General features: G+C 37.8%; 1 protein-coding gene across 1 annotated transcript; it reads left to right on the forward strand.

Annotated features, from left to right (window-relative positions):
* The first annotated feature begins 595 nt into the window (after window positions 1-595).
* LOC126493224 (killer cell lectin-like receptor subfamily E member 1) lies at window positions 596-10,417 on the forward strand. The gene is made up of 7 exons (XM_050130160.1): window positions 596-730; window positions 3,930-4,126; window positions 6,521-6,625; window positions 6,903-6,942; window positions 7,567-7,738; window positions 8,321-8,421; window positions 10,170-10,417. Exons 2-7 carry the CDS (start codon window positions 3,943-3,945, stop codon window positions 10,288-10,290), a joined length of 723 nt encoding a protein of 240 aa, XP_049986117.1. The 5' UTR covers window positions 596-730; window positions 3,930-3,942; the 3' UTR covers window positions 10,291-10,417.
* Window positions 10,418-16,559: the final 6,142 nt, after the last annotated feature.

Here is a 16,559-nt window from a genome sequence, read left to right on the forward strand (position 1 = left end):
TTATTAAAGAATCTATTTTGGGCCTATCGTAACACAGAAAAAAATGAGGCAGGAATTCCAAGCAGAGATAGAGGAGAAAAGAAGGCAGAGTAAAAAAGACATCATGTAGGTGCCAAAGGAGACAGACTCCAGATGGAAATTTACCCAGTAAGCCACAACCTTGTGGAGTTACACAGAATAATAGAAGTGGGTTAATAAGAAGCCGAAGTTAATATGCCAAGCAGTGTTTTAATTAGTATAGTTTCAGTGTGATTATTTCGGGTCTGGGTGACTGGGAAACAAATGAACAGTCTCCACCTATACACACACACACACACATATGCGCACACACACATTTCTCATGCCATTATGACTCAAATGAGTTAAAACTCTGACTCCAGAGAGGCAAAATTTATATATTTGTTATATAAATATAACACAATTTTGGCGAAAAGACGCTTATGGGAAAGATCTATTCGATCTCACCAATGTTTTTCTGTTGTTTATAAGATCCACAGCTTGCTGTTGTCTCACGTGAGTGCTAAGCTGTGCTCTCACCCATCTTGTGGGTGCTAAAGGGAAATGCAGAGCGTCAGTGAGGACTTTTTGCTGTGGGAACTGCAAAGCATGAGCAAGCGGCACATTTTCTCCTGAGCTCCCAGTTCCCTCCTTCATATCCCGCTCCCCACTCTGCTGATTACCACATATTAAAGTTTTAGCATAAGTTCCTGGGATTTCAACCTTGTTTCAGGTATGTTTATCATTTCTGATTGAAGTTTTGGAACATATAATTAACATAATTTGTTCTTGGGGAAATAATTCCCCTTTAAAGTATGTTTTTAAGTTTTTACTATTTCTTTATTTTATATGTATAGTGTTATGCCTTCATGTACATATGTGCACCATGTGTGTACCTGGTGTCTCAGGTGACTATTTGAGGAAATGCCATAGCTTGGGTCAGGAACTACAGAGGGTTGTGAGTCACCATGTGGGTGTTGGGAATTGAACTCAGGTCCTCTAGAAACTCAGCCAGGATTCTAAATTCCTGAGTCATCTCCCCAGACTTACTTTTTTTTTTTTGTTTTGTTTTTCGAGACAGGGTTTCTCTGTGGTTTTGGAGCCTGTCCTGGAACTAGATCTTGTAGACTAGGCTGGTCTCGAACTCACTGAGATCCTCCTGCCTCTGCCTCCCGAGTGCTGGGATTAAAGGCGTGTGCCACCACCGCCCGGTCTCCCCAGACTTACTTAAGACATTTTTATTGAAAAAAAATTAATCAGAGTACACAAGAAAGCAAGACTTCTTTTTATTTGACATATATTCCCAATCTACAGAAATTAGTGACAGACCAAAGTAAGGACACCACCAACTTCAGTTCTGTACAGTAACTTTAAGGTATGGTAATTTTTCACAGTGAAACTTATCTTGAAATCTGAGTCATAAACAAGTGACTGCTGTCTGATCCATGTTTGCCTGCTTTGCTGTGGAGAGCCAAAATTAGGACATAGCATGCAATTGAATTTTCTCACTTAAAATTTTGGATATTTTGGTATTTGGTCTGTCTTGACTGTTTTTGTTGTTGTTTGTTTGTTTTCATGGACTAAATCAATGGGGTATGGACTTCCTTAAACACCAACTTAGTACAAGAATCATTCACAATGACCTCAATGGAGGAAAGAGTGAAAATCATATCGGAGCCCTGCACTCTAATTATAGGCTATAAAAATGCTACCTTTGCCTAAATTTTTGGTATGAGCATCAGTGATCTTAAAGAAGGTTGTGTCTGGGAGCTTTGGAGATTAGTTCTTTCTAGAGTTATCCCTGACTTTTCTCAGGTTCAATAATTGGTTCATTTGAGAAATTCACATTCCTTGAGCAACAATACAGATTTATTATTATTATTATTATTCGTTTTTCGAGACAGGGTTTCTCTGTAGCTTTGGAACCTGTCCTGGAACTAGCCGTTTTAAACCAGGCTGGCCTCCAACGCAGAGATCCGCCTGCCTCTGCCTCTTGAGTGCTGGGATTAAAGTCATTACTGCTTGGCCAACAATACAGATTTAAAAATCATTTTCATTCAGCTCAGTGCCCCATTTTATAATTGGGTTGATTAGCCTTTTACGGTCTAGTTTCTTGAGTTAAAAGCGGTCTCGCTGAACATAGCGGACAATGAGGACTACTGAGACCCCAAGAACAATGGCAATGGGTTTTTGATCCTACTGCACCTATTGGTTTTGTGGGAGCCTAGGCAGTTTGGATTGCTCTTTGGGCTGACGAGGGAGGGGGACTTGGCTGGGGGAAGGGGACGGAAAGGGGAGGCGGCGGTGGGGAAGAGACAGAAATCTTTAATAAATAAATAAATAAATTAATTAATTAATTAAAAAAACCAAAACATTTTCGTGCACTATTTTTTATTTTATGGATGCAGTTTTTCCTTTATTTTTTAGACTTAATTTATTTTATATCCTGACCACTCTTATGACTCCCTTCACCCCCAATCTACCCTTCCTCCATAATAGCTCAGAAATAGGCAGACCTCTCATGGGCTTCAACAAAGCATGGAATATCAAGCTGCCTTAAGATCAAGTACTACCCCTGTATTCAGGTTGGGCAAGGCAATCCAGTATAAGAAATAGATTCCCAAGAGCTAGTCAAAACAAAGGTGATAGTCCTTGATCCTGTTGCTGGGATTCCCACATATAGACCAAGCTACACAACTGTCATATATATATATATACACAGAGGATCTATGTCAGTCTCATACAGGCTCCCTGGTTGTTGGTCCAGACTCTATAAGTTCCCATGAGCTAGGCTAGTAGTTTCTGTGGGTTTTCCTATGATGTTCTTAACCCTTGTTTTCTATAATTTCTCCTCCTTCTCAGCAGGATTTCTCAGTCTGGTCCAAAGTTTGGCTATGGGTCTCTGAATCTGCCTCCATCAGGCACGGATGTGAGCTATGTGGATGACAACCGGGGTAGTCATCAGTCCTATCACAGGGAGTGGCAAGTTCAGGCTATGCTTCCACTGCTGCCAGGAGTTTTAACTGGAGCCATCTTTGTAGACTCGTGGAAGTTTCCTTTGCATCAGGCTTTTACCTGACTCCATAAAGCCCCCTTTCCAGTCAGCACTGTCTTTCTCTGCCCACTCCAAAACCCAGTCCTTCAAGTTCCCATGCCCACCCATCTTCAGTCTAACCAGGAGATCACCTCTATTTCCCTTTCCCAGGGAGATCCATGCATCTCCCCTTGGTACCTCCTTGGTACCCAGCTCTCTGGGTCTGTGGGTTGTAGCAAAATTATTCTTTACTTTACAGTTACAGGAAAAGTTCTTCACCAACTCCACATCCAACAGAGAGATGATATCTAAAATATATAAAGAACTCAAGAAACAAAAAATCAAGAAACACAATAATCTAATTTAGAAATGGTTACTGACCTAAAAAGAGAATTCTCAATAGAAGAATACTCCACTGTGTAAATGTTCCACATTTTCTTTATCCATTATCACACTTATTTAAGAACTTATTTGGCCAGGCACATGTCTAGAACTCCACTCTTTGGAAATAAAGGAAGGAGAATTAGAAGTTCAAGGCCTGTCTAGTTGTATAGTGAGACTCTGTCTCAAAAGACCAAGGGCTGGGAATGTAGCCCACTGGTAAAGCACTTCCATAGCTTAGAAAGGTGGGTTAGAGACTCAGTACCAGAATGTTTTAGAATATAAAACATGGCTTTGAACTTATCTAAAATTATTTTATTTCATTTGCTTCTAAATTTTTGATAACATGTCTACATTTATTTTAAACTTTGAAGTTGAAAACATGCCTTCATAAAACCTTATGTGCATACCTATTCCTCAACACAAAATATTTTGGAATTAATTACTTTATTCATTTTTACTAAAATATATGTCCCCAAATTAAAATATGCTGATATTTGCATTTTCTCCCACACAGTTTTTTTCTGTTTATGAAGATGAATGAAATGCCTATGACCTGTTCTACCCTAAATGTGAAATCCCAGCAGACGTGCAAAGCAAAGAAAAATGTTAAGAATGCATTTAATTCAAATGAATTATCATTCATTGAGCAGAGGGAAAAGCACCAAAAACATAAGAAGCACAAAAACACAGCAGAAGACATCTCTGGTGAAGGTATGATACTCTATTTGGTGAATATGGAGCGACTGTAGAAAATTTGGGTTAAGATTAAGGTTTTTTATGTACTAGGGAGACACAGAAGTGGCAGAAAGGTTTCTTTCTTTCTGAATCTTGTTAGAGATACACAAGTTAAATGAAGTATCAACTTAAATTAGACCATAAGAAAGACCACATGGTCAATATCATAACAATTTAAAGAGTGATCTGGATTGTTAGACTTCACTAAGTTGTTGTTGGAGGCTGCTTGTTTGTTCCTGGCTGATCAGACCATGAAATAACCACACAGAAACTTTATTATTTACAATACTGTTTGGCCAATAGCTTAAGTGGATTTCTGGCTAACTCATATCTTAGATTAGACTTTCTCTAATCTGTGTGTTGCTACGAGGCTGTGGCTTAGCAGGTAAAGTTCCAGCATCTGTCTCTGGTGGAGCTACATGGCTTCACCATGGCTCTGCTTTCTTTCTCCCAGGATTCAGTTTAGTTTGCCCCCCCCCCCCTCCCCACCTCCTGTGCAGGCCCAAGTGAATCCTTTATTAACCAATGGTATTCACAGCATACAGAAGGGAATCCCGCATCACTAAGTGAGAGTTGTTTTTGCCTTGAGTCAAAAATCAATTTTGAGAAGTGAAAAAAACTGGGACTGAATTCCCTGACTACAACATTTTAGGAATTAAAGTGTAAAATAATGACAGGGTGTAGCTCTTTATGGTACTGGATTTTCCAATCTTGTTTAGGGCACTGAGAGTTTGATTTGGCTGGTGGGTTTCTGGACCAGGGAGACTTGAGTCTTTAATCTCGTTATATCCTGAAACAACAACAAAAAAAGACAGATGTATTTCTTTCAGACATGAAACTCAAAACAATTTGGATATCAGCAAAGATAAAATCAAATATTTGTTAAGATTTTTTTGTAGGTAATGTAGTTACAGATTATAGCTTATTTCTGGGATGCTCCTCTGATTTTCATAGGCTTTCCTTTTCCAGACCTAAATATCTGGAAAATCCAAGCTTAGATAGAGGAAGAGAGTTTAGGAATTTGCAGAAGCCAATTCAAAGATTCCAATAAATACATAAATAAACACGTGAACTTGAGTGGCTAAATGCTGGGGATCAGAATCCCACCTTCATCCAGTCCTACCTTATATCTTTAAACACAGGCATATTCCCAGTGAAGGACACTGTTAGAACAGAGAAAGTAAAAAGAAAATTAAGTTTTCCATGGGAATTTAGATAGTCTAAAAACTAACCCCCATATGAAAAGAAAACAAAAACTTACTGCAGTGAAGCATAAGTGTTTGACACTTGCTTTTATAGAATGCTCACTTAGAGTCTGTTGATGTTCACTGATGCTCCTAAGGGAAAATTGCATCTAGCCAGTGGTGAGTATTTGAAATGGAATATTGGCAACAAAGCAAAATAAAACAAATCAAAGCAAAAATAGATGTGATAAGCTGACCAAAAGCAAGTGGGCTGCTATGTGGTACTGAAGATCAAAGTGAAGTTAGAGTCTATTATGGATGTGAATCTGACCCAGGCCATTTGCTTGCAGAGAGGAGGTAGAATCCATTTAGCTGAGTCTATTCTAATCTGGCAGATGCAGTGGGAAATGCTGGCAGTGGGGCCACTCCTCATTCTCGGCTCTGTTACTAAAGTCTCATCCTTGCATGTAAACCATGAAACATGTATGTTCACTGGGTTAAAGAAAAGAGTCGGAAAATATGGAGAGAAAATGGACCAGTCAAATGATGTTCCATTGGCTTCCTAATTCAGAATGTAATCACATTTACAGGGAGGAACTCAGGTCTAGACCAATCTTTTCCCATCTAGGTTTCAACTTGTATTCCTGTTTAGTTCCCCACACACACCCTCAAGAGAGTGATAGAGTAGGATTTGGAGATCAAATATAGTAATTACAGGCTCAGTTCCATTGATTATTTTAACCATAACTGCTATATAAAAAAGCTTTTTACATCAGTTCCTGTTTTATACAAATTGTGAATTATTCACTGAGTTTTGGCTTAATTTTCTCTTGCGGTATTTGTATTTCCTATATTGAGTACTGAATTCTGTTTTAAATTAAGGACATATAAACTAATTCCATGGAACATCTCGGATACACCAATTTGTCATGTGACCTTTAGTAATTAAATATATTTTGGTTGTTCAGATACTTTTACTCATATGCCATTATTTCCTTTAAACCTTGTGAGAAAAATATTTAACAGACTTGCTATGACATTCAGAAGTAAATTGGGATGCTCTGCTGATGAAAGCAGCCTATAAGTGATGCTGGTGAAAATAGGCCCTGGGGCAACCCTGTCTGTCCATTACCTCACTGCTGCCGCCAACTGGCTTAGATCCCACTGTTTGATTTCTCGTTCTCAGAGAATTTCTCACTTTTCCCGTGGAGACTCATCTCTAGTTTGCTTGGTGCCATGTGCCTTCTCCTGATGGCTGTAGCTGTAGCGGTGACTGTTTCTACTGCAAACTGTGAGTGTCCCTAGTGCTTCTCCCCTTTCTCCTTTGGGCTAGGCTTTCAGCAACTTATCAAAATTCCTCCTTCACTGTGGGCACAACTGTGTATGAGACATTGGGTGGGTCGCAAGTACCATCACCAGAAAAAAAAGGAAACAAAAAAGCCACCATGGTCTTTTAAACATTTTCTAGAAAATTACTTATTATTATTCTAGAACAGAGGCCTTTTATTAATTCTATTATGTATCATTATAACAGAAAGAACTAATTATGATGTGGACTATTTTTGTAGTATCTTCTGAAAGAACAAGTCCCACAGCCCAGCCAAAAAGGTAGGTGTCGGTTTCCTAGCCTTTGTGCACAGATTCAATCAAGAAAACACATTTATTGTTTATATTAACTCCATGAATAGCAGACAGAGTTTTCACAGGCAACACTCTTCAGCTTAAGTAAGAAAAGAAATGACATAGTTCCAGAAATTTAACAACTAGTGTTAATATGGAACAGAGGTTTTTATTTATAGCAAACTGTAACACAATACACAAATATTGTTGGTGTTATTCTATATCTCTGGATGCAGCATAAACAATCTCGCAGGATTCCATGATTTTGTATGGGAACAGGATTAATGGGAGAACAAATTTTGGAAGTGAAACTTTTCAAGAAAGAAAGAGAATCTAATGATGATGTAAAGGAGTATTTCCACTCCAAGAGCCATAGACTTAGGAAAACTCTCAGTTCAGTAGTGAGGATGGATAGGTCTCAGCAGATGTATATTTATGAAATAGAAAAAGTCTGGAAGTTCATAGAAAAAAGAAAAAGTGTGTGTTTTTAGCCCAGAGTTTAATATGAGTATTTTAGTTGTCTTTATAGGATGCCGTTACAGTATTTTAAGTATACAAGTTCGTTGTTATAAACAAGTAAAAAGCAACATCAGAATCTCTGAACTTTTTCAGGGGAGTGATAGACATTCCTTCCCTAGGACTTTATCATCCCTGCCCAGAAAACTGGGTCTGGTTCAGATGCAGTTGTTATTACTTCTCCAAGGAAAAGCTAAGCTGGAGAGAGAGTCAGCTGGCCTGCTTGTCTCTCAATTCCAGTCTCATAAGGATTAGCAGAGAGGAGACGGTAAGTGGCTTCAAATGTGAGTTGCAAGGTGCGCGATCCCCAGAGGGATTAATAGGGTCAAGCTGACCACTACTTACTCTTGCTTACGGTTTGAACCAGTTCAATAGCTGAAGGGTAAAATTGTTCTATCTTTTGTTTCAGTTTTTATGTGCAAACTGTAGGGAGACTTATGCTTTTCATACAGATAAAAATAGTAAAATAATATTTGGAATTTCAGTCATGATGAATATATTGAAGCTGTGCCTGGTGGCACAGGCCTACAATCCCATTTCCTTGGGAATTCAAGGCTAGTGGATTCCAAATTCAAGACCTGCTTGGGTTACAGAGTGAGTTGAGGACAAGCCTGCACAACTTAACATGACTCTCTCTCAAAATAAAATAATAAAAAAGAAGAATATAATGGGTTGAAGAAAGTAGCTCAGTGGTAAAACATTTCTGAGATATGTCTTATAATACAGCATCATTTAGTGAGACTGCAGACTTCAGACATAGATTAAATATACACAGAGTGAGTTGACTTTTTCAAAGGCATATGATGAGATAATGATGAGAACTCTACGTCTTCCGTTTTCTCACTTTCAGGATTTTTTTCATTTGAAGTCTTTCTTTTGGGTTGGAGTTTACTATAATAGAACTTGCAAACAGTGGCAGTGGGAAAACCATTCGGTTCTGTCCTCTGGGATGTAAGTATCCACAAGGCATCAGGTGTTTAATTTAGTTATGGTGTAAATGGAGGGTTATGGACACAATTTCAGCAACATTAGAGAACTGAGAAAACAATCTTTTATACCTATCCCACATGCAGAGGGATTTTTGCTTGAAAATATTCTTATTAACTTTCATAATAAACTAAAAGAAACTATGAGGCACAAATGAAAGGCGTTTATTATCTCTTCATAGTTTCCCTGCTAGAAGTCTGAGCCTAAGTGTCAGCAGGTACACCTTCCAAAGCCCTCCTCAGATTAGCGCTAGCCCTCCTCTGTCTTTTGACTAATCCCTCTTCTGAAGATACCAAGTCACACCAGGGCTCACCCTAATGACCTATTTCAGTAGAGTTATTTCTTAAGGGTTCCACCTCCAGAAAGATTCTGAGCACTCGAAGTAAGGAGTTGGGATAGCATAATAAGCCCTTTGCCTCTTTGCTTCCCCAGTTTTACAGCTTTCTCATTTGCAAACATATTTGTACATTGTTCTAAAAGTACCAAAGCGATCGACTCTATCCTAGCTCCAATTTCCAGTTGGTTAGATCTCCGACTCACCACAAGGCAAACCTCTTCTCCAATGTGAATTTATGGATCCAAACATGAAATATCAAAGAAATATTTGAAAGTGGGACAGACATAGGTTAGACTTTCCTCATTCTGGAAAGAAGCAACAGAAACACATGCATATTGAAACACACCCAAGCAAGCTAGAAACTTTTGGGGAGGCAAAGCTCCCTCCCCGCAACTCTTTTTTTTTTATATTAAAAGGTGCTTATATCCTCTGTTTAACTTTTAGAACACTATACGAACTGAAAAATAAAATAACAAGCAATAGCAAATAGTCCTCTGCTCACTCATCACTTCATAAAAAGTACCAGCTGGAGGCCATTTCCTAGAACTGACCCTGAACGTAGTTCCTAGGCAGATGAACATTATTCTCACAGGCTTGTCTTGACACTCTCCTTCCAGGTTTGGATCCACTACTTCTCCCCATCAAGAAAATTTCTCAGTTTACTAGAAGAGAGAGAGGCAAACATTAAGGAAATGACACCTTTAACTAGATGATCAGGCAATCCTTTTATTTGTCTGGAAATAAGTTGGCATACCTTCATTTAACACAATGTCCTTTAGTTCTAAGTCTCAAGAACAACTCTCAGTTTAACATTCTGTCCCCTGGCCTCTCAGAGCAATGACTGCATTATATAAGATCTAAGGTCGTCTGCAATATGTTATTAATGTCCTCTTGTGTTGAATATTTGACTCATCATGAGACTAAACACTGTAGTGCCCAAATATATATTTATACCGCTGGCAACTTTTAATTACATGAGTTATGCAGTTCGTTTTGCTTTATATTTTTTAGTTGCAGTGTCATGGATCCAAGGCAGACCTTTGATCTTGCTAGCATCATGCTCCCCTGCTGAGCTACAACTCCGAGCCCTATTCACAGGCTCACTATTTTTTTTAAGTTTCTCTTTCTAACCTGACAACCAACTGACATCGCTTCCCCACTCACTCTTTAGTTGAAATATTAATTAATATTTACAATTCCATATACAGTTGATAAATTTGCAGTTTACTAGCATTTTACCAATATGAATTATGGGTTTTGGAAATCACAGAGCTTGCATTTTTAAATTGTGTATGTAGGGTAACAGTTCTGTAGTATCGTGTGGATTTGAATGCCACGTAATTTATGGATAACAGTGTAATTTGTTTCATTTTAGGTTTTGTGGTTTTGAACCTGATATGCAAGACTTCTGTGTATCTTATAAATCAAAAGAAATTTGTTTTCTTGAAAATTGTACAAATAAACTGGAATATATCTGCAAGAAGTACCATATTTAATCCTAAGAGCTCACAAAAGATAGGAAAATGAAACATTTCTTCTCAAACTTCTCTTTTGGTTGTTTATTTTCTGAAGAAAACATTGTAAATGTTTGCCTCTGCTTAAATAAAATTATATTCAAATACATTTTAGTGGTATTCCTTGTCAATGTTTATGCTAACATATTTATTGCATATTGCATGAATTTTAGAAGACAGTGTAATAAATGGTTTCTGAATGAAATGCGATAAAGCTGATGAGTTCAGATGAAACCATTTGTCGTTTAAAAGCTTGAGCTATGGGACCTGGAGAGATAGCTTGGAGGTTAAGATCACTGACTGCTCTTCTAAAGATCTTGAGTTCAACTATCCTGAGTGAGGTAAGCCAGACCCAAAAAGAGGAACATGGGATGTACTCATTCATATTTGGTTTCTAGCCATAAATAAAGGACATTGAGCCTATAATTCGTGATCCTAGAGAAGCTAAATAAGAAGGAGAACCCAAAGAAAAACATATAGGCATCCTCCTGAATATTAACCTTCATCAGGCGAGGAAAGGAGACAGAGACAGAGAACCACATTGGAGCACTGGACAGAAATCTCAAGGTCCAAATCAGGAGCAGAAGGAGAGAGAGCGCGAGCAAGGAACTCAGGACCGCGAGGGGTGCACCCATACACTGAGACAATGGGGATGTTCTATCAGGAACTCACCAAGACCAGCTGGCCTGGGTCTGAAAAAGCCTGGGGTAAAACCGGACTCACTGAACATAGTGGACAATGAGGACTACTGAGAACTCAAGAACAATGGCAATGAAATTTTGATCCTACTGCACGTACTGGCTTTGTGGGAGCCTAGGCAGTTTGGATGCTCACCTTACTAGACCTGGATGGAGGTGGGTGGTCCTTGGACTTCCCACAGGGCAGGGAACTCTGATTGCTCTTTGGGCTGACAAGGGAGGGGGACTTGATTGGGGGAGGGGAGGGAAATGGGAGGCGGCGGGGAAGAGACAGAAATCTTGTCCATCTCTCATCTCACTATTGATTCATCAACACACCTTCAATTTTACAGATTTCAGAATAATTTCTCCATGTCAACACAATTCCCTCAGTCCTATAGCGGTTTACCAATTACTAGTTTCAGAACCTATTTACAATTTTCTTCTTTGAAGTAATATTTATTTATTATAAACTCACAATCTTAACTAATACTCAATAAATTTGGCAACTACTGGTAAAATACATATTATTTTGATATCCTAGGAAGTTTCTTAAGCCAAGTTCAGTAAATCCCTATCACTTCCCAGAGCAAATTGCTGTGCTATTTCTTCATAGTAGCTAAGACATTCCTTTTCTTTGTTTAAAAAAAAAATGATAAACACAGCGTGTCCTTGCCTGTATAAAATTTTTTCTGCCATGTGACATTTTGAGGCTTATTTTTGATAGTGTGTGTTATGAACATTCAGGCAAAGAGTGATGTCCGGAGCTTTAGTTTTACTAAGCTGGTCTTGAGTGGCCATGGCAGTTCTACCACTAGGTTAGTGTTTTTAAACATGAAATTTTCATCTCTTGCCTCTGAAAAATATGAACCTTAAAACAGCTTTTGCCCCCAAAATTTTGAAAATAACTTCACATTTATCTTGCACAACATAGTTTACTCATGTTGAGTTCTACTTCCTTAAAGATATGGTGAGGGAATATTGTGTGTGAAAGAGCAATCACTGGTGTAGTTTAGCTTGATTTTACTTTATTTCCTGACTTTGCTGACAAAACTGTACCCTGATTAGGGTATGTTCCCTGTAATCCTAAATTAGAATACCATTTTCATATTGAAAACTCACTTTGTCTAATCACCACACCATATATATGCATACAGCATTTCGGTGTACTAATGATATAGAAAATTATTTTCAGTTAGTAATAAAATATGAGACACTGTAAAGTGTTAAAAATGAAAGACAAAATTACTGCTTGCAAAATAAATATTTATTCTAAGGTTGTCTTCATACTAAATTATCATGGGATGGCATAGACACATGGCTGACTGCTAAACTTGGGTTGATAATAGATTACAATTCAAAGTTCATATTTTAATAGTCTTTGCCAGGTATCAGATTTAATCTGATATGAAAAGCTTTTTATAAAATCCTGTTCTGGAATTTTTCTGTTCCAATCCTGGTGACAGGAATCCAATGAGAACCCAGGAAGGAGGTAAAGAACTTCCTTTACCTTGAATTCAGTGATTCCATATTTATTTTTAAGTCTGGCAACATTACAAATTTATCAGAGCATTCATTAAACTCTTTTTTTTGTCTCTGATGTCAGGAACTATGACTAACATCATATAGTTATGCATGGCATTCTTTCAAATCTTTCTCCAGCCTTTGTCTGTTCATTATCTCCTTGCCCACCTCTGAGTTCTCCGGGAGAAGACAAAGAATCCCATGGAGGCAGTGGGTGTTATTTACAGTCCACAGAATATTTCTTGTTCATTGGGTTATCTTTGTGATTGGTATTTATTTTTACTTCCCTTTTATAGGGTAAATATTGTCATGGGCTCAAGTTTGATTTTGTTTCCTGAGGCCATGCTTTGCCAGAATCACAACACTGTTGCAGTTACAATGATAATGGTCAACCACAACTACACTTGCAATGCTCCCTTGTGCCCCTTCTTTCTTCCCTCCTGCACCTACTGCTACATGATCAGTGACAATGCTTAAACCCCTTTTAAAACCTTTTGCAGTAGCCTCTTGTTTTCAAGCTATAGCATTCCTCCTGTCAATCACCCGCTACTTCTCCCCTAGACCACATAGTCACATTATGGCTCAGGCAGGCAAGAGCTGTTATTTTCAGGTGGTGGTGGTATCTCTGTAGTTAGAAATAGTTAGCACTGTACAGTGAGATGTGTCAGGCCTGCCTTTTATGTGCATGGAGTGTGACTGAGCTGTTGGCTGGAGTCAGATCCAAACAGTGGCTAGACTCATATCACAATTCAGAGAGGTCCTTTAAAAGCCTATCTCCAGGCCTGGAGAGACGTTCAGTGGTTAAGAGTGCTTGTTGCTCTCCTAGAGGAGTTGAGCTCAGTTCCTAGCACCCAAATATGGTGGTTCACAATGATACCCCATTGCCTTCACAAACAATGGTTTTCATGTGGACACACACACACACACACACACACACACTTAAATAATTTTAAAGAGTTAGTCTCCAAACTCATTGTAGTCAATGGTAAATGGCCATTGTCTTGAAACCAGGCATACCAGCTCATGACTGTAATCTCAGCATTTAGGAGGTTGAGACAATTTCTTTCTCCCCTGGGCTTCCTACGGAGCTTCAGGAAAACCCAATGAAAGTGAAAAAAGAAAGAAACATGCAAAGTGTTCAAGACTCACTCCCCAAGGGAAGGTTAGTGTCCAAAGTCGGTACACTGAGCCCTTTAGAGGTTCTTACTGATTCTTAGTCTTCAGCTGGGGCCTGGTGTGCATTTTGTTCTAAGTTAGGGAATCTGTCTTCTGGTCACATTCCCTCTTCTTTTTGTCCAGGTTTCTTGGCAGACAGATACCCAGAGAGTAACAAGATAGGCATTTGCTGAAAGAACAAGAAAGGGAATCTCACCTATCATCTATGGAAGTGCTTGAACTTTGGATGTCAAGAACTGACCAATCAGCCAATCTTGCTGTGATGTTTCACAATGATGACCCAAAGACTCACCCAAACTCACCACAGCTAAACTATTTTCAGCTACCCAGGAGGTGAGGAACCATAGCTGCAACATACTCAGGAAGTTCTTATATTTGCTTAGAGGTCCTCTGTGGTGTACTAATATAATATTTAGAAAAAGTATACATTAGGGACTGAAATTACAAAACCAGTTGCATAGCTTTTCTAGTCTGGCTTAAACATTCTTATACCCTAAACAACCAAGAAGAATGTGAATATTTTCATTTAAAATATGTTATATTTATGTCATATTCACCTGGATATTTCCGTGAAGACATCTCTCTTGTATAAAGTAGTCACTTAGACAGGGTCAGATGCTCAGAAGAAACTTCAATATCTGACAAATGTATGCTGACACTTCTTCTCATCCAGGGTGAGTAAACTATGCCTGAACAGGGTGAAGGCTGCTGCTTTGTTTTCTTCTTAATTATTTGTGAGAAGAGTTTCTCTGGGTACTTTTAATTCAGTGTCAGTACAGAAACGTGGTAGTGTACTGTGTAATGTCTTTTGGTGAGTAACATGACTAAATCTGCAAACTGACTTGAAAGCGTAAAATGATATATTTTTTTTCATTTGTTAAAAAAAAAACAACGGATCAAGCTCTCAAAGTATAACTTAAAAATTACTAGGCATCATATCAGAGATCAAGTAAAATGTGGTGTTAAATTAGAAGGGCAAGCATTTAAACTGTGTCAAATACTTCCTCATCTGGATAGGAGGTAATGGGTGGCTGTTTCTAAAGGACCTTAAAGAAGTCCAGAAAAAGCTGATGAAAGAACAACCTTGCCAGGCGGTGGTGGCACACACCTTTAATCCCAGCACTCAGGAGGCAGAGGCAGGTGAATCTCTGTGAGTTCGAGACCAGCCTGGTCTACAAGAGCTAGTTCCAGGACAGGAACCCTGTCCACAGGAACCACAGAGAAACCCTGTCTCAAAAAAACCAAAAGAAAAAAAAAAACCAAAAAACAAAAACCAAAAAACAAAAAAAGAGAACAGCCTTAATGAATTCTTAAAATGTTCTATGAAAGGGTTTAATCACAAAAAGGAACTTGGCTGTTTAATTAAAATGATATCAGAATCTTAAGCTCCAGGAAGAAAGTTCAAAGATAGGAGGAATTCGTTTTTGCTGGGTACATTTGTATTATTCTCTTTACATACAAATACTATTGAGAATGACAACTTTTCCATCAGTAAAGGAACAGAATGTCAAAATACTTTATTAAAAATATATACATTCATATACAAATTCATATATACATGTATATTCAAATAAAGCGTATGAGTCAAATACTAAAATTGGAATATAATGTATTAAATTCTCCCCCATTGAAGCAAATCATTTACACAAAAACTGATAAACATTGGTAAAAGTTTTTGTTTACCTTATTCTTCTTTAAAAAACAATTCTTTAGATTAACAAAATATTTAGTAGTAACTATTTTCTGTAATATGAATGAAGACATTATATGGTTATGGTTAAACATATATATATGTTTAAACACACACATATATATATATACACTATTGAACTATGTACGGTTTTGTATATATATGCACACCAATCCACACAAGGTAATGAATGTTTATGAAACTGGCAAGATCTGGGTAAATTTTCTGGATTTTACCAATCTCAGTTTTTTGGTTTTTACTTGCATTCTAGCTATGTAAGATCAATAATGGGGAAATAAAGTCCATAGTACAAATGGATTCCCTATACTACTGTTGCTGATATATATATATATATATATATTAAAAAGAAGCTAACAACATTTTTATAGTCTTGATATAAACATGAACTAACATCATTTTCACATCCTTCATTTTTCAAACCCTCTGTTAGATCTCTTCCTAAAGTACAATTCTGTTAAATTGTTTAATAAAAGACTTAGCCCACATCGGAAATGGTAGATGCACTGTTTCCAAATAAAAGTTCATGGGAGTCACTCTTAATCCAAGTTTCATTTTTTACATTACAACCAAAGCACACAGATGTGTGTCCCCTGTTCTCGTCTTCCCCCTACAATTATACTTCAGAATATACTTTCACATGTAGATTAGTGAAAGCCTCCAGTAGGAAACTCAATCCTACAGAAAAACCTAAGCAAGGAAACTCAAGGAAGCACCATTGGGTTCATCTGCTTGCAATGCTGTGTGCCTGTTTATCAGCATCTCTTTGAGATGATTGTTACCATCTGTTCTTAACAAAGCCAAGCCCCAGGGCTGAAAATGGGACCATCAACCATGACGTTCAAGCCACCCAGAATTTCTTACTCACTGACCACAGGAAGTGTCTTTTTAAACCACTCAGGTACACAGCTGAAGAATGGAGTTTCTAGATGATTTGTGCATAGGAGTAAGCTTGCATTATTTTGTTCAAGGTACACGTCTTTTAAAAACAAGCAAACTGAACTATAATATTGGAATTCAAGTTAAGGTCCTAAAATACAGAAAGAGAGAAGTGACTAGAAGGTTAAATTGATAGTGAATTCTAAAAATATTCATTTCTTGGTTTGTAGGCAAAAGAGGAAATTAGAAAAAAAAGCATGTGGTTCACTAAAATTTATGATTAATAA

Source organism: Alexandromys fortis, unplaced genomic scaffold, assembly GCF_014885135.2.
Source record: "Alexandromys fortis isolate MF-2015 unplaced genomic scaffold, M_Fortis_MF-2015_v1.1 scaffold_307, whole genome shotgun sequence".
In the NCBI taxonomy this organism is placed as follows: domain Eukaryota; kingdom Metazoa; phylum Chordata; class Mammalia; order Rodentia; family Cricetidae; genus Alexandromys; species Alexandromys fortis.